General features: G+C 51.1%; 1 protein-coding gene across 1 annotated transcript in view; it reads left to right on the top strand.

Moving 5' to 3' along the window:
• Positions 1-23,222, top strand: part of dnah1 (dynein, axonemal, heavy chain 1) — a 971,783-nt gene that overhangs the window by 631,043 nt on the left and 317,518 nt on the right. Inside the window, exons 60-62 of the mRNA XM_085999976.1 lie at positions 10,481-10,600; positions 19,894-20,043; positions 20,970-21,130. Of these exons, the coding sequence (XP_085856102.1) occupies positions 10,481-10,600; positions 19,894-20,043; positions 20,970-21,130 (431 nt within the window). The remainder of the gene's footprint in view (positions 1-10,480; positions 10,601-19,893; positions 20,044-20,969; positions 21,131-23,222) is intronic.

Raw genomic sequence — 23,222 nt, forward strand, 5'->3', positions numbered from 1 at the left:
GGTGAGAGGATCGAAGGGAGAGAGGAGAGGGGATCGAAGCGGGGAGAGGAGGGAATCGAAGGGGGAGAGGAGAGGGGATCGAAGGGAGAAGAGGAGAGAGGATCGAGGGGGGGAGAGGAGAGAGGATCGAAGGGGGGATAGGAGAGAGGATCGAGGGGGGAGAGGAGAGAGGATCGAAGGGGGAGAGGAGAGAGGATCGAAGGGGGACAGTAGAGGGGATCGAAGTGGGAGAGGAGAGAGGATCGAAGGGGGAGAGTAGAGGTGATCGAAGGGGGGAGAGGAGAGAGGATCGAAGGGGGGAGTGTGGAGGGGATCGAAGGTGGAGAGGTAAGAGGATCGAAGGGGGAGAGGAGAGAGGATCGAAGGGGGAGAGTAGAGGGGATCGAAGTGGGAGAGGAGAGAGGATCGAAGGGGGAGAGTAGAGGTGATCGAAGGGGGAGAGGACTGAAGGGGGGAGAGGAGAGGATCGAAGGTGGAGAGGAGAGAGGATCGAAGGTGGGAGAGGAGAGAATCGAAGGAGGGGAGAGTTGAGGGGATTGAAGGGAGAGAGGAGAGGGGATCGAAGGGGGGAGAGGAGAGGCGAACAAAGGGGAGGAGAGGAGAGGATTGAAGCGGGAGAGGAGAGAGGATCAAAGCGGGGAGAGGAGAGAGGATCGAGGGGGGGAGAGGAGAGAGGATCGAAGGGAGAAGAGGAGAGAGGATCGAGGGGGGAGAGGAGAGGATCGAAGGGGGGAGAGGAGAGAAGATCGAAGGGGGGAGAGGAGAGAGGATCGAAGGGGGGAGAGGAGAGAGGATCGAAGGGAGAAGAGGAGAGAGGATCGAAGGGGGATAGGAGAGAGGATCGAAGGGGGAGAGGAGAGAGGATCAAATGGGGATAGGAGAGGGGATCGAAGGGAGGAGAGAGGATCGAGGGGGGAGAGGAGAGAGGATCGAAGTGGGAGAGGAGAGAGGATCGAGGGGGGAGAGGAGAGAGTATCGAGGGGGGAGAGGAGAGAGGATCGAAGGGGGAGAGCAGAGAGGATCGAAGGGGGAGAGAGGAGACAGGATCGAAGGGGGAGAGAGGAGAGAGGATCGAAGGGTGCAGAGGAGGGAATCGAAGGGGGAGAGGAGAGAGGATCGAAGGGGGGAGAGGAGAGAGGATCGAAGGGGGGAGAGGAGGGAATCGAAGGGGGAGAGGAGAGGGGATCGAAGGGAGAAGAGGAGAGAGGATCGAGGGGCGAGAGGAGAGAGGATCGAAGGGGGATAGGAGAGAGGATCGAGGGGGGAGAGGAGAGAGGATCGAAGGGGGAGAGGAGAGAGGATCAAATGGGGATAGGAGAGGGGATCGAAGGGAGGAGAGACGATCAAGGGGGGAGAGGAGAGGGGATCGAAAAGGGGGGGAGAGCAGAGAGGATCGAGGGGGGAGAGAAGAGAGGATTGAGGGAGGTGAGGAGAGAAGATCGAAGGGGGAGAGGAGAGAGGATCGAAGGGTGGAGAGAGGAGAGAGGATCGAAGGGGAAGAGGAGAGGGGATCGAATGGGGGAGAGGAGAGGGGATCGAAGAGGGAGAGGAGAGAGGATCGAAGTGGGTGGAGTGGAGAGGGGCTCGAAGTGTGGAGAGGAGAGGGGATCGAATGGGGGAGAAGAGAGGTGATCAAAGGGGAGGAGAGGAGAGGATCGAAGGGGGAGAGGAGAGAATCGAAGGGGGGAGGGGAGAGAGGATCGACTGGGGAGAGAGAAGATCGAAGGGGAGAGCGAAGATCGAAGGGGGAGAGTAGAGAGGATCGAAGGGGGAGAGGAGAGAGGATCGAAGGAGGGGGAGGAGAGAGGAGAGAGGATCGAAGGGGGGAGAGGAGAGAGGATCGAAGGGTTAGAGGAGAGATGATCGAAGGGGGAGAGAGAAGATCGAAGGGGAGAGAGAAGATCGAAGGGGGAGAGAAGAGAGGATCGAAGGGGAAGAGGAGAGAGGATCGAGGGGGAGAGGAGAGAGGATCGAAGGGGGAGAAGAGAGGGGATCGAAGTGGGGAGAGGAGAGGGGATCGAAGGGAGAGAGGAGAGAGGATCGAAGGGGGAGAGAGAAGATCGAAGGGGAGAGCGAAGATCGAAGGGGAGAGTAGAGAGGATCGAAGGGGGAGAGGAGAGAGGATCGAAGGGGGGAGAGGAAAGGATCGAAGGGGGGAGAGGAGAGAGGATCGAAGGGGAAGAGGAGAGAGGATCGAGGAGTGAGAGGAGAGAGGAACGAAGGGGGAGAGGAGAGGGGATCAAAGGGAGAAGAGGAGAGAGGATCAAGGGGGGAGAGGAGAGAGGATCGAAGGGGGATAGGAGAGAGGATCGAGGGGGGAGAGGAGAGAGGATCGAAGTGGAAGAGGAGAGCGGATCGAGGGGGGAGAGGAGAGGGGATCGAGTGGGGTGAGGAGAGGAGATTGAGAGGGGAGAGGAGAGGGAATCGAAGGGGGGAGAGAGGAGAGAGGATCGTAGGGGAGAGGACGGCGGATCAAATGAGGATAGGAGAGGGGATGGAAGGGAGGTGAGGAGAGGATCGAAGGGGGGAGAGGAGAGAGTTTCGAAGCGGGGAGAGGAGAGGATCGAAGTGGGGAGAGGGGAGGGGATCGAATGGGGAGAGGAGAGGGGATCGAATGGGGGAGAGGAGAGTGGATCGAAGGGAGAGAGGGGAGAGGTTCGAAGGGGTGAGAGGAGAGAGGATCGAAGGGGGAGAGGAGAGAGGATCGAAGGGGGAGAGCAGAGGGGATTAATGGGGGAGAAAAGAGGGGGACGAAGGGGGCGAGAGAGGATCAAAGGGGGAGAGGTGAGAGGATCGAAGGGAGAGAGGAGAGGGGATCGAAGCGGGGAGAGGCGACAGGATCGAAGAGGGCGAGGAGAGCGGATCGAAGGGGGGAGAGGAGAGATCGAATGGAGGAGAGGAGAGGATCGAAGGGGGAAGAGGAGAGAGGATCGAAGGTTGGAGAGTAGCGGGATCGAACGGGGAGGGAGAGGACCAAAGGGGGAGAGGAGAGAGGATCGAAGGGGGAGAGGAGGGAGGATCGAAGGGAGGAGAGGATCGAACGGGGGAGAGGAGAGAGGTTCGAAGAGGGGAGAGTAGAGGGGATCGAAGGGGGAGAGAGAGGATTGAAGGGGGAGAGGAGAGAGGATCGAAGGGGGAGAGGAGAGAGGATCGAAGGGGGAGAGGAGGGAGGATCGAAGAGAGGAGAGGATCGAACGGGGGAGAGGAGAGAGGTTCGAAGCGGGGAGAGTGGAGGGGATCGAAGGGGGAGAGAGAGGATTGAAGGGGGAGAGGAGAGAGGATCGAAGTGGGAGAGAGGAGAGGTGATCGAAGGGGGAGAGGAGAGAGAATCGAAGGGGGAGAGGAGAGAGGATCGACGGGGGGAGAGAGGAGAGGGGATCGAAGGGGGAGAGGAGAGAGGATCGAAGGGGGAGAGGAGAGAGGATCGACGGGGGGAGAGATGAGAGGGGATCGAAGGGGGGAGAGGAGAGAGGATCGAAGGGAGAGAGGAGAGAGGATCGACGGGGGGAGAGAGGAGAGGGGATCGAAGGGGGGAGTGGAGAGAGTATCGAAGGGGGAGAGGAGAGAGGATCGAAGGGGGGAGAGGAGAGAGGATCGAAGGGGGAGAGAGGAGAGAGGATCGAAGAGGGGAGAGTAGAGGGGATCGAAGGGGGAGAGGAGAGAGGATCGAAGGGGGAGAGGAGAGAGGATCGAAGGGAGAAGAGGAGAGAGGATCGAAGGGGGAGAGGAGAGAGGATCGAAGGGGCAGAGGAGAGGATCGCAGGGGGAGAGGAGAGGTGATCGAATGGGGGAGAGGAGAGAGGATCGAAGGGGCAGAGGAGAGGGGATCGAAGTGGGAAAGGAGAGAGGATCGAAGGAGGAGAGGGAGGATCGAAGGGGGAGAGGAGAGGTGATCGAAGGGGGGAGAGGGAGGATCGAAGGGGGAGAGGTTAGAGGATCGAAGGGGGAGAGCTGAGAGGATCGAAGCGGGGAGAGTGGAGAGGGCATCGAAGGGGGGAGTGGATGGAGGATCGAAGGGGGGAGAGAGAAGAGGGGATCGAGGGGGGAGAGGAGAGGGGATCGAGTGGGGAGAGGAGAGAGGATCAACGGGGGAGAGGAGAGGGGATCGAAGGGGGAGAGGAGAGAGCTTCGAGGGGGGAGAGGAGAGGGGATCGAAGGGGGAGAGGAGAGAGGATCGAAGCGGGAGAGGAGAGAGGATCGAGGGGGGAGAGGATAGAGGATCGAAGGGGGAGAGAAGAGAGGATCGAAGGGGGAGAGGAGAGAGGATCAAGGGGGGAGAGGAGAGGGGATCGAGGGGGGTAGAGGAGAGGGGATCGAAGGGGGAGAGAGGAGACAGGATCAAAGGGGGAGAGGAGAGAGGTTCGAAGGGGGAGAGGAGAGGGGATCGAAGGGGGAGAGCAGAGGGGATTAATGGGGGAGAAAAGAGGGGACCGAAGGGGGAGAGAGAGGATCAAAGGGGGAGAGGTGAGAGGATCGAAGGGAGAAGAGGAGAGAGGATCGAGGGGGGAGAGGAGAGAGGATCGAGGGGGGACAGGAGAGAGGATCGAAGGGGAAAGGAGAGAGGATCGAGGGGGGAGAGGAGAGAGTATCGAAGAGGGAGAGGAGAGAGGATTGAAGGGGGAGAGGAGAGAGGATCGAGGGGGGAGAGGAGAGAGGATCGAGGGGGAGAGGAGAGAGTATCGAAGGGAGGAGAGGAGAGAGGATCGAGGGGGCGAGAGGAGAGAGTATCGAAGGGGGCGAGGAGAGCGGATCGAAGGGGGGAGAGGAGAGATCGAATGGAGGAGAGGAGAGGATCGAAGGGGGGAGAGGAGAGAGGATCGAAGGTTGGAGAGTAGAGGGATCGAACAGGGAGAGAGAGGACCAAAGTGGGAGAGGAGAGAGGATCGAAGGGGGAGAGGAGGGAGGATCGAGGAGAGGAGAGAGGATCGAAGGGGGAGAGGAGAGAGGATCAAGGGGGGAGAGGAGAGGGGATCGAGGGGGTAGAGGAGAGGGGATCGAAGGGGGAGAGTGGAGACAGGATCGAAGGGGGAGAGGAGAGAGCTTCGAAGGGGGAGAGGGAGAGAGGATCGAAGGGGGAGAGGAGAGGGGACCGAAGGGGGAGAGAGAGGATCAAATTGGGAGAGGTGAGAGGATCGAAGGGAGAGAGGAGAGGGGATCGAAGCGGGAGAGGAGAGCGGATCGAAGGGGGGAGAGGAGTGATCGAATGGAGGAGAGGAGAGGATCGAAGGGGGGAGAGGAGAGAGGATCGAAGGTTGGAGAGTAGAGGGATCGAACGGGGAGAGAGAGGACCAAAGGGGGAGAGGAGAGAGGATCGAAGGGGGAGAGGAGGGAGGATCGAAGAGAGGAGAGGATCGAACGGGGGAGAGGAGAGAGGTTCGAAGAGGGGAGAGTAGAGGGGACCGAAGGGGGGGGGGGGGGAGGGGGGGGGGGGGGGGGGGGGGGGGGGGGGGGGGGGGGGGGGGGGGGGGGGGGGGGGGGGGGGGGGGGGGGGGGGGGGGGGGGGGGGGGGGGGGGGGGGGGGGGGGGGGGGGGGGGGGGGGAGGATTGAAGGGGGAGAGGAGAGAGGATCGAAGGGGGAGAGGAGAGAGGATCGAAGGGGGAGAGGAGGGAGGATCGAAGGTGGAGAGGAGGGAGCATCGAAGAGAGGAGAGGATCGAACGGGGGAGAGGAGAGAGGTTCGAAGTGGGAGAGAGGAGAGGTGATCGAAGGGGGAGAGGAGAGGGGATCGAAGGGGGGAGAGGAGAGGAGATCGAAGGGGGGAGAGGGAGGATCGAAGGGGGAGAGGAGAGAGGATCGAAGGGGGGAGAGAGGAGAGGTGATCGAAGGGGGGAGAGGGAGGATCGAAGGGGGAGAGGAGAGAGGATCGAAGGGGGGAGAGAGGAGAGGTGATCAAAGGGGGAGAGAGGAGAGGGGATCGAAGGGGGAGAGGAGAGAGGATCGAAGGGGGAGAGGAGAGAGGTCGAAGGGGTGAGAGGAGAGGATCGAAGGGAGTAGAGGAGAGAGGATCGAAGGGGGAGATTAGAGAGGATCGAAGGGGGAGAGGAGTGGGGAACGAAGGGGGAGAGAAGAGAGAATCGAAGGGGGTAGAGGAGAGGTGATCGAAGGGGAGAGGAGAGAGAATCGAAGGGGGAGAGGAGAGAGGATCGACGGGGGGAGAGAGGAGAGGTGATCAAAGGGGGGAGAGGGAGGATCGAAGGGGGAGAGGAGAGGTGATTGAAGGGGGAGAGGAGAGTTGATCGAAGGAGGAGAGGAGAGAGGATCGAAGGGGGGAGTGGAGAGAGGATCGAAGGACGAGAGGAGAGAGGATCGAAGGGGGGAGTGGAGAGGATCGAAGGGGGGAGAGGAGAGAGGATCAAAGGGGGAGAGGAGAGAGGATCGAAGGGGGAGAGGAGAGAGGATCGAAGGGGGAGAGGAGAGAGGATCGAAGGGGAGAGGAGAGTGGATCGATGGTGGAGAGGGAGGATCGAAGGGGGAGAGGAGAGGTGATCGAATGGGGAGAGGAGAGAGGATCGAAGGGGCAGAGGAGAGGGGATCGAAGTGGGAAAGGAGAGAGGATCGAAGGAGGAGAGGGAGGATCGAAGGGGGAGAGGAGAGGTGATCGAAGGGGGGAGAGGGAGGATCGAAGGGGGAGAGGAGAGGTGATTGAAGGGGGAGAGGAGAGTTGATCGAAGGAGGAGAGGAGAGAGGATCGAAGGGGGGAGAGAGGAGAGGGGATCGAATGGGGGAGAGGAGAGAGGATCGAAGGGGGGAGCGAGAGGATCGAAGGGGGAGATGAGAGAGGATCGATGGGGGGAGAGGAGAGAGGATCGAGGGGGGAGAAGAGAGAGGATCGAAGGGGGGAGAGGAGAGAGGATCGAAGGGGGGAGAGGAGAGAGGATCAAGGGGGGAGAGGATAGAGGATCGAAGGGGGAGAGGAGAGAGGATCGAAGGGGGCAGCTGAGAGGGGTGCGAAGGGGGGAGAGGAGAGAGGATCGAAGGGGGGAGAGGAGAGAGGATCGAAGGGGGGAGAGGAGGGAGGATCGAGGGGAGAGGAGAGAGGATCGAAGGGGGAGAGGAGAGAGGATCAAGGGGGGAGAGGAGAGGGGATCGAGGGGGGAGAGGAGCGGGGATCGAACGGGAGAGGAGAGAGGATCGATGGGGGAGCGGAGAGAGCATCGAGGGGGGAGAGGAGAGAGCATCGAGGGGGAGAGGAGAGGGGATCGAAGGGGGAGAGTAGAGAGGATCGAAGGGTTAGAGGAGAGAGGATCGAAGGGGAGAGGAGAGAGGATCGAAGGGGGGAGAGGAGAGGGGATCGAAGGGTGAGAGGAGAGAGGATCGAAGGAGGAGAGGAGAGGGGATCGAAGGGGGAGAGGAGAGAGGATCGAAGGAGGAGAGGAGAGAGGATCGAAGGGGGGAGTGGAGAGGATCGAAGGGGGGAGAGGATAGAGGATCGAAGGGGGAGAGGAGAGAGGATCGAGGGGGGAGTGGAGAGGATCGAAGGGGGAGAGCAGAGAGGATCGAAGGGGGGGAGAGGAGAGGGGATCGAAGGGGGTAGAGGAGAGAGGATTGAAGGGGGAGAGGAGAGGGGATCGAAGGGAGGAGAGAAGAGGGGATCGAAGGGGAAAAGGAGAGGGGATCGAGCGGAGGGAGTAGAGGGGTTCAAAGGGGGAGAGGAGAGAGGATCGAAGGGGGGAGAGGAGAGGAGAGGGGATCGAAGGGAGGAGAGGAGAGGGGATCAAAGGGGAAGAGGAGAGGGGATCGAGGAGGGAGAGTAGAAGGGATCAAAGGGGGAGAGGAGAGAGGATCGAAGGGGGGAGAGGTGAACGAGGGGGGAGAGGAGAGAGGATCGAAGGGGGATTGGGGATCGAAGGGGGAGTGGGGATCGAAGCGGGAGAGGAGAGGCGATCAAGGGGGGAAAGGGGAGGAGATCGAAGGGGGAGAGAGGAGTTGGGATCGACGCAGGGAGAGCGGATAGGAGATCGAAGCAGGGGAGAGGGGATGGGGATCGAACAGGGGGTGAGAAGCTTGGAGAGAGGGGAAAAGGTCATGAACTCGGGGAGAAGGTCAGGAATTTGTTGTGGATAGAGCACGGTGAGAACAGTGGGGCAGGGGGAAGAACGTGATCCAGGTCTAAAGGAGGAGAGGGATAAGAGCAAGAACTTGATCCAGATGGGAAGATAGATCACGTTCTCCCGCCCTCTGTTAGGCTTGGATCAAGTTCTTCAACCACCACCCCCTTTACACCTTCACCACATTCTCCCTCTCCTCCCCTCACCCCCCCACCCAGACCGCAGCAGTTCAAGAACGCAGCTCACTACCACCCTCTTAAGGGCAACTAGGGATGGGCAGTAAATAAATGATTGTTTTAAAATGAGAGTATTCTGCGTTGATCCTACAACATGCATAACATTACATTTATGTGTTATTTGCCGGACTTGACTATTCCAATGTTCTCCTGGCCAGCCTCCCATCTTCCACCCTTAATGAACTTGAGCGCATCCATAAACTCTGCTGCACGTATCCTGACACGCAGCAAGTCCCATTCACCCATCACCCCTGTGCTCATTGTCCACCAACAACGTTCCCGTTAGGCTACATGGCCGCTGCCAGGAGGTCCTGCGCAGGCCGCTTATTGGCTTTTGAATGGGAGATTTTGCGCATGCACAAAATTTGGAATGGGCCATGCAGCCCGTTAAAGGGACTGCGAACCCCCCAAAAAATTAAAGGGAACATTGTCCTCCAACACCTTGATTTTAAAATTCTTATCCGCATGTTGAAATCCCTCCATGGCATTACCCCTTCCTATCTGAACTTGGCTGTGAGTGCTCCTAACCCGGGTGGGTGAGCCCGTCTGTTCTCTAAAAGCATTAGTGTTAGCACTATGAGCTCTGGAGCCTGGCTGTCACAATGAATGGATCAAATTATACATTGTAAAGATCTTGATTACTCTCCAGCAGCAGGATCAAATTACACATTCCAAACAAACTGTTGGGTGTGTCTTGTCCTCCAAAGCAACCAATCAGAAATCTGGTATTGCAAATAGACACGCCCGTAAAAGTGAGCGGTTCTCCAGATTAGCAGTAGATGTATTAGGGATTTTGTCAATACCTTCGTGATCCTGTGATTTGTCCACACTCTGTTATGAATGCTGGTTACAATATAGCAGATGACAGACAAGTGCTTCTTCCTCTGTAGGCTACACTCCTTGGTGTAAATGAGCCAAACTACTTGGAACCTGCAGTATCATAGACCCACAAAAGAGGTGGATCAAATCCACTGTGGGTTAAGGCTACCTGATCCTGTAAAGTAAATGTGGGGAGGTGGTCCCCTAATTTTGCATTCTTTATTAATCGTGATATTTGGAGTCTCCGTCTGTATTTTGTTCTCTTGCATTTCCCCGCTAGGGTCTCTGGCACTGAAGGCAAGCTCAGAGCACAGAGTGCGGCTGCAGTGGAACTTCCTTTCACAATGTTTTTCTGGGGGAGGGGATTGAGATGTGATTGTCCCAGAGACTATGGAAATAAAGAGAGAACCTGCATTTATATAGCAGCTTTCATGTGCTTTACAGCCAATGACGTACTTTTGAAGTTTAGTCACTTATTGTTACATAGGGAAATGCAGCAACTAATTTGTGCACAGCAAGATCCCACAAACAGTAATGAGACAATGACCAGTTAATCTGTGTTTAGTGTCGGTTGAAGGATAAATGTTGACCAGGACACTGGATTTCAGTGCCTGATCGAGCTGCTTAGGGTCGGCGTTAATATCTAGAGCTACATACATATTTCCTGGTATCACATTCACAATTGGTATTTCGTGATCAGATCTCTCCATGGAGCCCAGCAACACTCTTAAGAATGGGCTCAATGGAATATGTAAATGGGACAGAGTGTCAGTTGGAGGTCAGTCTTCCAAGGTGGGAGTGGTTTTGTGTATAAAAGTGCCTTTACTGTTGCAGTATTATAGTGAAGTTTTGTTTGTTGAATTTTTGTTTTGGAAGCACTTTGACCAGTGTTTCTCCCTGCATGCTCTCCATCTTTTGTAATCTGTTTTATCTTCTTGTAGTTTGTGGAATCTTGACCTCGAGCTTTATTTCTTGCCCATGTTACAACTGGAACCTCACTCAGCATATTCCAAAGTTGCTTTGGTGTGTAAATACTAAAGTCCTCAGCGGGTTAACAGGAACAGGAGTAGGCCATTCAGCCCCTTGAGCCTGTTCAGCCATCGCTTAGATCATGGCTGATCTATACCTCAACTCCATTTACCCGTCTTTGTTCCATATCCCTTGATACCCCTACCTAACAAAAAGATTTCAGTCTTGAAAATTTCAATTGCCCCAACATCCACAGCCTTTTGGGGGAAAGAATTCCAGATTTCCACAACCCTCTGTATGAAGAAGTGCTTCCTGATTTCATTCCTGAATGGCACAGCTCCATTTTTAATATTATGCCCTCTTGTTCTGGATTAAGTGCTATTTACTGCCATACCTTCATTTTCACAGATTGCAGGTCTTCCCAAAGATGCACTGTCAGTGGAGAACGGAGTGATCACACAGTACACCCAACGATGGCCACTATTTATTGATCCACAAGGTCAAGCAAATAAATGGATAAAAAATATGGTAAGGGTAATCCACTGACTGACAGAAAGACTTGACACCATCTTGACAGAAGGCCTTCTCAAGACAGCTAGAGTTGAAAGAAAGAAAGAAAGACTTGCATTTATATAGTGTCTTGCATGACCACAAGACGTCCCAAAGCGCTTTACAGCCAATGAAGTACTTTTGAAGTGTAGTCACTGTTGTAATATAGGAAACACAGCAACCAGAACCCTAAACTTTAGCCTGTCTTTTCTCTTTCAGATTCTTATGTCAGACTCCTAGCATTAATAGGAGTCCCATATTCACTTTCAGTGGTGGCTGCAAACTGGCGGTAGCGATCGGCCACCCATTATACACCATGCCCAATCTTCTTTTCCAAGACTGGGAACTCAACATCCAGGGGTATTCAATATTCAGGAAAGATAGGCAAAAAGGAAAGGGAGGTGGGGTAGCATTGCTGGTTAAAGAAGGGATTAACACAATTGTAAGGAAGGATATTAGCTCTGATGATGTGGAATCTGTATGGGTAGAACTGAGAAATGCCAAGGGGCAGAAAACATTAGTGGGCGTGGTATATAGACCTCCAAACAGTAATGCGGAGGTTGGGGATGGCATTAAAAGGAAAATTAGAGAAGCGTGACTTTAATCTACATATAGATTGGGCTAACCAAATTAGTAACAATACTGTGGAGGAGGAATTCCTGGAGTGTTTAAGGGATGGTTTCCTGGACCAATATGTCGAGGAACCAACCAGAGATCAGGTCATCTTAGACTGGGTATTATGTAACGAGAAAGGATTAATTAGCAATCTTGTTGTACGAGGCCCCTTGGGTCGGAGCGATCATAATATGATCGAATTTTTCATTAAGATGGAGAATGAAGTAGTTGAATCAGAGACTAGGGTCCTAAATTTAAATAAAGGAAACTACGATGGTCTGAGGCGCGAGTTGGGTAGGATTGATTGGGGAATGTCACTCAAAGGGTTGACGGTGGATAGGCAATGGCAAACATTCAAAGACCGCATGGATGAACTACAGAATTTGTTCATCCCAGTTTGGCATAAAAATAAAACAAAAAAGGTGACTCAACCGTGGCTAACAAGGGAAATTAGGGATAGCATAAGATCCAAGGAGAGGACATATAAATTGGCCAGAAAAAGCAGTAAACCTGAGGATTGGGAGCAGTTTAGGATTCTATTACGTCCATGAATAATTGAGACACGGACAGCAGGAGTGGAACAAAATAAGTCTTTACTGATGGAAGTCAATAGTGAAACTGGAACAACAGAGGCTCACTAGCGCCTTTTATACAGGGGTGGTCACTGCCAGTACTGCAGTCTGAGACCAGTTATTCTCTTAAAGGTACATACACAACAATTCCTCCCCTCTTAGATAAACAGTACATAACATTCATTTAACAACTAAATGATAACTAATTACAATCACAATTACGGTTGCTAGATACATTGGTTAAGTTTGAGCAATTATAAGTTCAGTCTTTGAGGAGGCTTCCTGATTCTGTCTGGATAACGCCTCTTTGGGGTATCAGGTTCTTCTGGCAATGTTGAGTCGGGATCAATGTCGTTGTTTGGTTCATCTGCTTCCAATATTACCGGTTCTGCGGTAGCTGCAATTGGAACGTCGATTTCATTACCAGGTGTATCAGATCGTGGTGTGGAGTTGACGTTTTCCAGTGACTCTAGAATCTGGTCAGCATGGCGTCTTACAATGCTCTCCCCAACGTCCACGGTATACATGAGAGGTCCTTGTCGTGTACAAATCGTTCCTGGCTGCCATTTCTCAGTGCGCTAGTCCCGGGCCAAAACTGGTTGACCTATCTTAAAACTCCTGGTCGGCCTTTCATTCATATTCTGAAACTGCCTGTTCTCCACATCTCTTCGGACGTTTGGCTTAACCAAATCCAAGCGGCATCGTAGTCTTCGATTGAAGAACATCATGGCTGGAGTTTGGTTGGTAACCGCATGTGTCGCATTCCGGTAGGCAAACAAGAAGTTATCCACCTTGTGTTGTAGGGGTATATCTTCATTACACATTGCCTTGATAGCCTTCTTGGATGTTTGGACAAACCTCTCGGCCAATCCATTAGTGGCTGGATGATATGGGGCAGATGTGTAATGCTTAACACCATTGTTCTTTAAGAACCTCCGGAACTCTTCAGACACAAACTGTGGTCCATTGTCAGAGCAAATCTGTTCAGGCAGCCCATTCCTGGCGAATATGGTTCGTAAAACTGTGATAGTTTTTTCCGTGGTGGCTGAGGACATTTTTATTACCTCTGGCCACTTTGAATGTGCATCCACCGCAATTAAAAACATCGAGTCCATGAAGGGACCAGCAAACTCAATGTGCACCCTTTGCCATGGAGATGAGGGCCACTCCCATGGATGCAGAGGAGCTTGTGGTGGGGCGTTTTGGACCTTCTGGCATCCTGCACAGCTCTTGGTCATCTCTTTGCTTTCTCTATCGATTCCCGGCCACCACACAAACGCTCTGGCTAAGTTCTTCATTTTTACCCCACCCAGATGACCCTCATGAAGCTCATTGAGCACTCTATCCGTCAACTTAGGTGGAATTACTACTCTGGATCCACACATCAAGGTTCCTCTGCACACTGACAGCTGTTCTCTTCTCGGCGAGAATGCTGGCAGCAGTGGTTCGCCATGTGCTGGCCATCCCTTCACCGTTAAATCATAGACCCGTGATAGTGTCGGGTCATTCCGTGTTTCCGTTTCTATGTTTGCATTCGTCACAGGGAAACATTCGACTATGGTCGAGTGGAATAACTCCATTGGATCCACTGCAAGGTCTTCTTCTTCCACCATTGGCAACGGTAGGTGTGACAATCCATCAGCATTTCCATGCTGTTTAGTTCCTTTGTACTCGATGTCATATTGGTGTGCCCCTAGGAAAAGGGACCATCTCTGCAGCCATTGTGCTGTCATTATCGGTACGCCCTTCTGAGGGCTGAAAATGGAGACAAGAGGTTGATGATCGGTTAGTAGAGTAAATTTTTGACCGTGCAGGTAGTGATTGAACTTCTTCACCCCCCACACTAGGCTGAGGGCCTCTCTGTCAATCTGGGCGTAGTTACGCTCGGCAGAAGTTAACGAGCGTGACGCAAAAGCTATCGGCCTCTCTAAACCATCAAGGAATTTATGAGACAGTACCACCCCAATGCCGTAGGGAGACGCATCACACGCCAGTCTGATCGGCAGTGCTGGGTTGTAGTGAGCCAATACTTCCCTTGAAGTGATTAAGTCCTTACTCTTCTGAAAGGCACGCTTACAATCATCGCTCCATATCCATGCTACCCCCGTTCGTAGCAGGGCGTTCAGTGGGTGCAGAATTGTCGACAAATTCGGCAAAAACTTATGATAGTAATTCACCAATCCGAGGAATGACCTCAGTTGCGACACATTTTCAGGCGCTGGGGCCTTAACAACCGCTTCAATTTTGTCAGGGGACTTATGTAACCCCTCTTCATCAATCACGTGGCCACAATACGATATCTGTTTCTTAAAAAATTCGCACTTGGGGCGGTTGGCTCGCAGCCCATGTTCCCGTAATCTAGTGAGCACCTGTTCTAGGTTGTTAAGGTGTTCACCGTCATCTTCACCTGTCACAAGGATGTCGTCCAAGTAACACTGAGTCCCCAGAATCCCTTGCAGGACTTGTTCCATCGCTCTTTGCCATATCGCCGGAGCCGATGCTACTCCGAATACCAATCGATGATACTGGTAAAGACCTTTGTGAGTGTTTATCGTGAGATACTTCCTAGAGGACTCTTCAACCTCCATCTGCAAATATGCTTGTGCTAGGTCAATTTTTGTAAAACGCTTCCCTCCAGACAGTGAGGCGAAGATGTCTTCTATCCTTGGAAGAGGATATTGTACTGTGTGAAGGACTGGGTTCACCGTCACCTTGAAATCCCCACAGATGCGAATCTTCCTTGACTCCCTGGACTTATTGCTTAATGTTTTCTTCATGACAGGAACGATGGGTGTCGCCCACTCGCTCCAGTCGACCTTAGACAACACGCCTGCCTTCTCCAGATTCTCCAGCTCTGCCTCGACGGCTGGGCGAATTGCATATGGTACCGGTCTTGCTTTGAAAAACTTGGGAACTGCATTCTCTTCTATTTTTATCGAGGCGGTTACGCCTTTAAGCGTGCCCAGTTCTTGTTGAAGTACCTCTTTGGCGTTAGCTAAGATTGTTGACAATCGTCCAGGAGTGACGTCTTCATCTTTTTTACCGTCCACCGTCATTGCATGAATGGAGTGCCAATCTAAGTTTATCTTCCTGATCCATTCCCATCCCAATAACGGTGGTCCACCATTTGGCAGTATGTAGAGATACAATTTCCGTATTTTCTTGCCGTTGTATTCGACAGGCACCCTTATTTTTCCTCTGGGGTATACTTTTTGCCCCGTATACGTCGTCAAGACGATGGATGTCTCTCTCAAGGGTATGTGTGAAAATAGCCGCTCGTAGTCTCGTCGATTCATGACGGTTAGCGCTGATCCTGTATCCAATTCCACTTTAACTTGGGACCCTGCTATCGCGAGGGTGACCCAAATGGTTCGGTGATCCTCTTTTGCGATTACATTGTGAAGTTTGAGACAGCTTAGTCTCCTGTTCCCGGATTCACTATCGCTCATCTGGTCTTCGGAACTACTGTCCGTCATCTTTTGTACTTTCTTGTACGGTTCCTTAGTAGCCTTTTTGTTGTCGCTGGTCTTCTTCCCAGACCTGCAAACTCGTGCAATGTGTCCCATCTTCCCGCATTGCCTGCATATTTTGTCTTTGGATCAGCAGTCCTTCTGGTCATGGTTAGTTCTGCCGCAGCGATAACATTTTGCAAATCCCCGTGTCATTTCGTGGGTGCCGTATTCCTGTGGTTTTTGTTGAATTTCTGCAGCTCCCCTGGCTGCTGCTTCATACGATACTGCCACGCTGAAAGCCTTATCTAGCGTCAGCTCTTTCTCTGAGAGTAACTCCTTCTGTGTTCCTTCACTCAGGAGTCCACAGACAAATTTGTCCCGTAGGGTATCTGCCAGTCCTGCTCCGAACTGGCAGTGCTTTGATAGCTTGCGTAGCTCCGTAAGGTACTCAGCATTGCTCTCATCTTTATGCTGAGTTCTCCTGTGGAATTTAAATCTTTCTGCTATCAACAGCGGTGCAGGGTTTAGGTGTTCCTGTGGGACAGCAACAATTTCGTTAAAACTCTTCGCCTTCAGTTTGGCTGGAGTAATCAGGTCCCACAATAGGCCGTACGTTCTAGCGTCCATTAAGTTTAGCAATATCGATGCCTTTTTCTCCTCCGCTATTTCGTTTGCCTCGAAATATACCTCGACTCTTTCCACATACGTGGTCCAGTCCTCTATTGTATTATCAAAAGCAGTGATACAGCCAGTCTTCGGCATCTTGCAACTCTAAAATGGCGCCTCCCGCGCTTTGCCTTCTTCCCCGATTTAACAAAATGGTGCCTCCCGCGCTTTGCCTTCTTCCCTGCTGATTAAGATGGCACCTCCCGCGCTTTGCCTTCTTCCCCGCTGTTGTTAGCGCTGCTTTCCGCGGTTTCTTGCGCGTTTAATATTTTTTTTTAAATTATTTTCCCGTCGTGGAACAACCCTGTGGGACTCTTGCCTCCCTCTTCGCGGGTCTATACGCAGCCCGGCTTCGTAGCACCGGCCGCGCCCTGTGTGCTCCACCCTCTCTCTTCTTCCCGACAACGCTGCTTGGCCCCGTTGCAAACCACCCGCTCGAGTTCGCAACCGCCGCAGCCCAGGACGGATCAGTGCACTACCTGCCACCAGCCCGATTAGCTGAAGCACCGTCGACAGGAACCAGGCCCCGCTTCCGACAGCTTCTCCAGCAATCTTCAACTCTGCAACACAGGGCGGATGCCCACGGTCGACGCCCGTTTCTACTGCTTCTTACTTTCTTTTCTTTCTGGCCTCGACCTCTGCTCACTTCGCTGTAGGAATGGATCCCAGGAGGTGGTGCAGACTGTAGGTAGGTTCGTATCTGCTCGTCGCCAGTATTACGTCCGTGAATAATTGAGACACGGACAGCAGGAGTGGAACAAAATAAGTCTTTACTGATGGAAGTCAATAGTGAAACTGGAACAACAGAGGCTCACTAGCACCTTTTACACAGGGGTGGTCACTGCCGGTACTGCAGTCTGAGACCAGTTATTCTCTTAAAGCTACATACACAACAGATTCAACAAAGGAGGACAAAGGGATTAATTAAGAAAGGGAAAATAGAATGAGAGTAAGCTTGCAGGGAACATAAAAACTGACTGTAAAAGCTTTTATAGATATGTGAAGAGAAAAAGATTGGTGAAGTCAAGCGTAGGTCCCTTGCAGTCAGAATCAGGGGAATTTATAATGGGGAACAAAGAAATGGCAGACCAATTAAATACATATTTTGGTTCTGTCTTCACAAAGGAGGACACAAATAACCTCCCAGAGATGTCGGGGAACATAGGGTCTGATGAAAGGGAGGAACTGAAAGAAATCAGTATTTGTAGGGAAATGGTGTTAGGGAAATTGATGGGATTGAAGGCCGATAAATCCCCAGGGCCTGATAATCTACATCCTAGGGTACTTAAGGAAGTGGCCCTAGAAATAGTTGATGCTTTGCTGATCATCTTCCAGCATTCGATGGAATCTGGAACAGTACCCATGGATTGGAGGGTAGCTAATGTTACCCCACTATTCAAAAAAGGTGGTAGAGAGAAAACGGGGAATTACAGACCGGTAAGCCTGACATTGGTAGTGGGGAAAATGCTAGAGTCCATTATAAAAGATGCAATAGCAGAGCACTTGGAAAACAGTGACAGGATCGGACAAAGTCAACATGGATTTACAAAAGGTAAATCGTGCTTGACTAATCTACTGGAATTTTTTGAGGATGTAACTGGTAAAATAGATAAGGGAGAACCAGTGGATGTGGTGTATTTGGACTTTCAGAAGGCTTTTGATAAGGTCCCACATGAGAGATTAGCGTGTAAAGTTAAGGCACATGGGATTGGGGGCAAGGTATTGATTTGGATAGAGAACTGGTTGGCAGACAGAAAGCAAAGAGTTGGAATAAACGGGTCTTTTTCCGAGTAGCAAGCAGTGGCTAGTGGGGTACCGCAGGGATCGGTCCTTGGGCCCCAGCTATTCACAATATATATTAATGATCTAGACAAGTGAACTAGATGTAATATCTCCAAATTTGCAGATGACACAAAGCTGGGTGGGCGTGTGTGCTGTGAGGAGGATGCCGAGAAACTCCAGAATGATTTGGACAGGTTGGGTGATTGGGCAAAAGCATGGCAGATGCAATATAACGTGGATAAATGCAAGGTTATCCACTTTGGTGGCAAAAACAGGAAGGCAGATTATTATCTGAATGGCAATAGATTGGGAGAAGGGGAAGTGCAACGAGACCTGGGTGTCCTTGTGCACCAGTCGCTGAGGGTAAGCATGCAGGTGCAGCAGGCGATTAAGAAGGCAAATGGCATGTTGGCCTTCATAGCGAGAGGGTTTGAGTACAGGAACAAGATGTCTTGCTGCAGTTGTACAGGGCCTTGGTGAGACCACATCTTGAGTATTATGTGCAGTTTTGGTCACCTTATCTGAGGAAGGATGTTCTTGCCATGGAAGGAGTTCAGCGAAGATTCACCAGGCTGATACCTGGGATGGCAGGAATGACGTATGAGGAGAGATTGGGTCGATTGAGCCTGTACTCGCTGGAGTTTAGAAGAATGAGAGGGGATCTCATTGAAACTAATAAAATTCTGACAGGACTGGACAGACTAGATGCAGGAAGGATGTTCCCGATGGTCGGGGAGTCCAGAACCAGGGGTCACAGTCTAAGGATAAAGGGTAGGCCATTTAGGACAGAAATGAGGAGGAATTTCTTCACCCAGAGAGTGGTGAACCTGTGGAATTCTCTACCACAGAAGGCAGTAGAGGCCAATACATTAAATATATTCAAGAAGGAGTTGGATATATTTCTTAAGGCTAAAGGGATCAAGGGGTATGGGGAGAAAGCAGGGACCGGGTACTGAATTTGGATGATCAGCCATGATCGCATTGAATGGCGGAGCAGGCTCGAGGGTCCGAATGGCCTACTCCTGCTCCTATCTTCTATGTTTCTGTTTCTATGACTTCAATCTACTACTGATCCACTACCGCGAGTTTTCTGCGCTGCCACATGTGAAAATTTCCCCCATAGTTCTCCTTTAAAACTCGCTTGGGTGAGGTTCACTTTGCTTATGTTATGGGTGTTTCACACTCCTGATTGGCATTCCGTAGACATCGCCACTGGTGTGAGATCCGATAAGTAATGATTCTTTAAAATAATCTTAATTAATGCCTTACGATAGTCGTCTCAGGACTATTCTAACTAAAACGATAAAATTAACTTGATAGTCTTAGTGATACATTTTTCATTTAAAAGACACTGGCTGGGAATTTTCTCGCAGCTGTTCGCCGCTTCTGCCACCTTAAATTTACCGGAAGTACAGCGGAAGACCATTTACGCGAATTTCTGGCGCAACCCCAAGGAAATTCACGGCCACTGGATCAATTTTATTCTCCGCTGGCTAAGATTTATATTCAACTCGTGCCCCAGAAAAACATTAGTACTGTGAACTGGCTCTTGACATGTGTCGAAGCATCTCAAAAGACCGATCTATAAAACTGGGACTGCCAAATCCAACGTGGGAAAGCTTATAAAGAAGGAGTAATCAATGTAGGAAATTCAAAGCTGAATTAACATTTTTGCAAAAATGTATCTATAAACCCCACCCCAATGTGTAACAGAACAAATCGAAAATGTTTGCTTTTAAAATAGAATTCATACTCCCAGGTGGAGTTTGACACACTGGTCCTATCTGAAAGTACGCCGAGCTCCACTGATTTCCACGCCAACATTACTGACAACTCTCGAGGCTGTCCAACAATGCTTCATGCCAGGAATGAAAATTTGCCCGTAGAAAGCTGCAAAATCCTGGTGTAGTGCACTGTACACTACACTATGCCATTCTCCATCTGATCTAAACCTCATCCTTATAGCATTGCTCTGTGCCCAAATACCTCTCCATGAGCGTGCCCCCCTGCTAGCTCCTACCGATGATCCAATCATCATAAAAAGTAAAGTACTGGTGCTACTCCAAGCTCCACATAATTACATCAGGCTAAAACGCTCAAGGGCAAATGTTACTGGAATAGAACAGGCCTCTTGCCCCTGGAGTACCAGTCTAATCAGTTTGACTCACCTTCTTGTTCACTTTAGGAAAGAGATCAAGGATTAGATATTTTCAAGATATCTGACCGTGACTTCCTGCGGAGTCTGGAGAATGCCATCCGTTTTGGGAAACCGTGTCTGATGGAGAATGTGAGGGAGGAGCTGGATCCAGCCCTGGAGCCTGTACTGTTGAAAATGGTACGAGCGAATCAGCAGACACATACTGGCTGAAATGTTCCGATTGCGTGTTCCCAGCCCAGGGGGCCTCACTCGCCAGGAGCACACAATCGGGAAGTCATGTGCTGCAGCTATTAGATGCCCATTCATAATGAATGGAAAATCATGGGGTACACCCGTGCAATTTCTCGACATGTGCCGCCAGCCCATGAGGCGCCACACTGAGAACAGCAGCCGGAACACAAGTGGTCATAAGACCACAGGTTTAACAGTGATACTCAGTTGCACCAACTTCGAGATAAAACGTTTTTGTAGTTTGAACTGGACATTTAGATCGTTTTTTTTGAAAAAGGAAAATGGCATTTAATCAATCCCAATTCAGAAGACGGGTATCATATGATTAAATATTTCTATGGATGCAGTGGGCTGCTTGTAGTGGAGCACCAAAACACACAAGCTTTGAGTTCATACTCCAATGCATTTACACATAATTGTCACACAAATAGAAACGCTCCAGTTCTTTGTTCCAAGTGAAATGCCACAGTGCCTGGTCAATCAATGTGGAGTCCGTGGAGCTAATTTTTTAGCTTCATGTCTTGGACAATAAACTGGCTGAGCCTGCTTGCCCATTATAGAACCCGCCAAGTTTTCATTTCCGTTGTGATTGTGAGTACTTCTTTCATTCTATGGAGTTATTTAAAAAAAAGCCTAGTGGCATTCTCAGGAATGCTACCATTTTGCACCAATTACAGCTTTGAGAACACAGTGGCACCTGCCATTCACCAGTGATCATGCTGTACTGTTTATCTTGGGTACATTTTGTTAGAATGTAAGTAATTTTATGTCAACTAAAGCCTAAAGCTAAACTGAGCAAACATATGACACAGCTACTTGTGTGTAAAATGTGTGGTCCTAGTCTCATCAAAGCATTTTCTTCTGCTTTCCAGACCTATAAACAGCAGGGCAGTACAGTCATAAAGCTGGGAGATGCCATTATCCCTTATCACGAAGACTTTAAAATGTACATCACCACCAAGCTGCCCAATCCTCACTACACTCCTGAGATATCAACAAAGGTCACTCTCATTAACTTCACACTGTCTCCGAGGTGAATAACTTGGTCTTTGTCATATCTGTGATGTTGCTGCGCTTGAATGCATTTGAAATATTTGGAGCAGTTACATTGTGGGCATTGTTTAGATAAGAACAAACTCATTTGGACAATTGTCCCAATAAAAAGATTATTCAGTTGCAGAATCATAGAATTATAGAATCGTTACAGCACAGTAGGTGGCCATTCAGCCCGTCGAGCTCATGCCAGCTCTCTGCAAGTGCACCTCAGATAGTCCCACTCCCACACCCTTTCTCTACTTATCCAATTCTCTTTTGAAAGCCAAGATGGAATCTGCCTCCACCACCCTTTCAGGCAGTGCTTTCCAACAACAACAACGTGTATTTATATAGCGCCTTTAACATAGTAAAACATTCCAAGGCGCTTCACAGGAGTATTAACAGACAAGAAATTTGACAATTCCAGACCATAGCCACTCGCTGCGTAAAAAAGTTTTTCCTCATGTCGTCTTTGGATCTTCTGCCAATCACCTTAAATCTGTGTCCTCTGGTTCTCGACCCTTCCGCCAATGGGAACAGTTTAATCTCTACTCTGTCTAGACCCATCATGATTTTGAACACCTCTATCAAATCTCCTCTCAATCTTCTCTGCTCTAAGGAGAACAACCCCAGCCTCTCCAGTCTATCCACGTAACTGAAGTCCCTCATCCCTGGAACCATTCTTGTAAATCTTTTTGCATCCTCTCTAAAGCCTTCACATCCTTCCTAAAGTGCGGTGCCCAGAATTGGACACAATATTCCAGTTGTGGCCGAACCAGTGTTTTATAAAGGTTCATCATAACTTCCTTGCTTTTGTACTCTATGGGCTCGAATTTCACAGGGCCATGGAGGCGGGAATGGAGGCGTGTGGGGTGTTAAAATTGCAAAAAGTGGCGGGCGGGCCCAACCCCGCCTCCATCCCGCCTCCAAGCAATTTTCAAGAAATCGTGTTTACTGCTCCCGTCTTTGTCTCGCTTCCAAGAGGCAGGATAGGCCCTTAAGGCCCTGAACAAGCACTAAGTTGCCTCTATTATCCCATTTTGAAAGGCCTTGGTGATTTTAACCCTTTTCCGACGTGAAGCATGCCTGCTCTGAAACACGACGGTGAAACCTGGCGGGAGCACAATTGGATTGCTGACTATTAGCTGCAGCTCCACCATTAAATAGGATATTTGAACAGCCAGCATTTGCAGGTGGCAGGACTTTGTTGTCTTGGGTCTGGGGGAACTTTTAGAAGGCATAACCACAGCTGTGAAAGTTTGGAGCCTGACACCCATCTCCAATGTGACCTCCTGGGAAACCCTTCGCCACCTTCACTGAGCGCTTCCTCAACTGAGGCATATACCAAGTAATCCTAAGCCCTCAATGCGGAAGTCCCATTAGTGAAATGACACATGCCACAACTGCAGCAGTAGCCATCAGATTTTTTATTTACAGTAACCATTTTAATATTAAACATCAAATTTCACCCAAGTGACTACCCTTGTGACTATTTGTGCAATATCTTTCTCTTACGCATGCTCCTACGTGGTGCTTCCCCTGTGGCTTCAGCAGATGTGGAGGCCCCTTGCTCACTTTCCTGCTGCTCCTGTCTCGACACCTTTGGCGGGCGTCCTTTGGGGTTGCGAACCTGTGAGGGCTCGTCAACAGTCTGCTGATCCTGCGGCTGTGCAGGGGTTGAGACGCCGATCCCAGTTGGGTGTGGACTCTGGTGGGGCTCTGACCGAGGGCTCTGCAGTGGCATGGAAGTGTGAGCGCTTGGCGAGGAGCCCCCACTTCCTTGAGGTCTGCCACCAACTTCCCTCTCATGGGTCAGGTCCCCCTCAGCGCTTGCAAGTGGCCTGAGAGCACCTTGCTGCATATCGGGGGGCCATGGGGACCCGTATCAGCACTGGCAGTCCTACTCAGAAGGACTTCCATGAAGGTCTGGTTTCTCAGTTCAATAGATGACCATCGCTCCTCCAGAGATGTCATTCTATTCAGAACGCTCACCATGTTTTCTGCAATCTGGCGACTTATCACCTCCATGGAGGTTGCCATCCTTTCCATGGTGATGCGTTCATGCGCCAATGACGCCACAAAGGCTCTGC

Source organism: Somniosus microcephalus, chromosome 11, assembly GCF_052327205.1.
Source record: "Somniosus microcephalus isolate GS21.2 chromosome 11, FLI_Smic_1.0, whole genome shotgun sequence".
Lineage (NCBI taxonomy): Eukaryota > Metazoa > Chordata > Chondrichthyes > Squaliformes > Somniosidae > Somniosus > Somniosus microcephalus.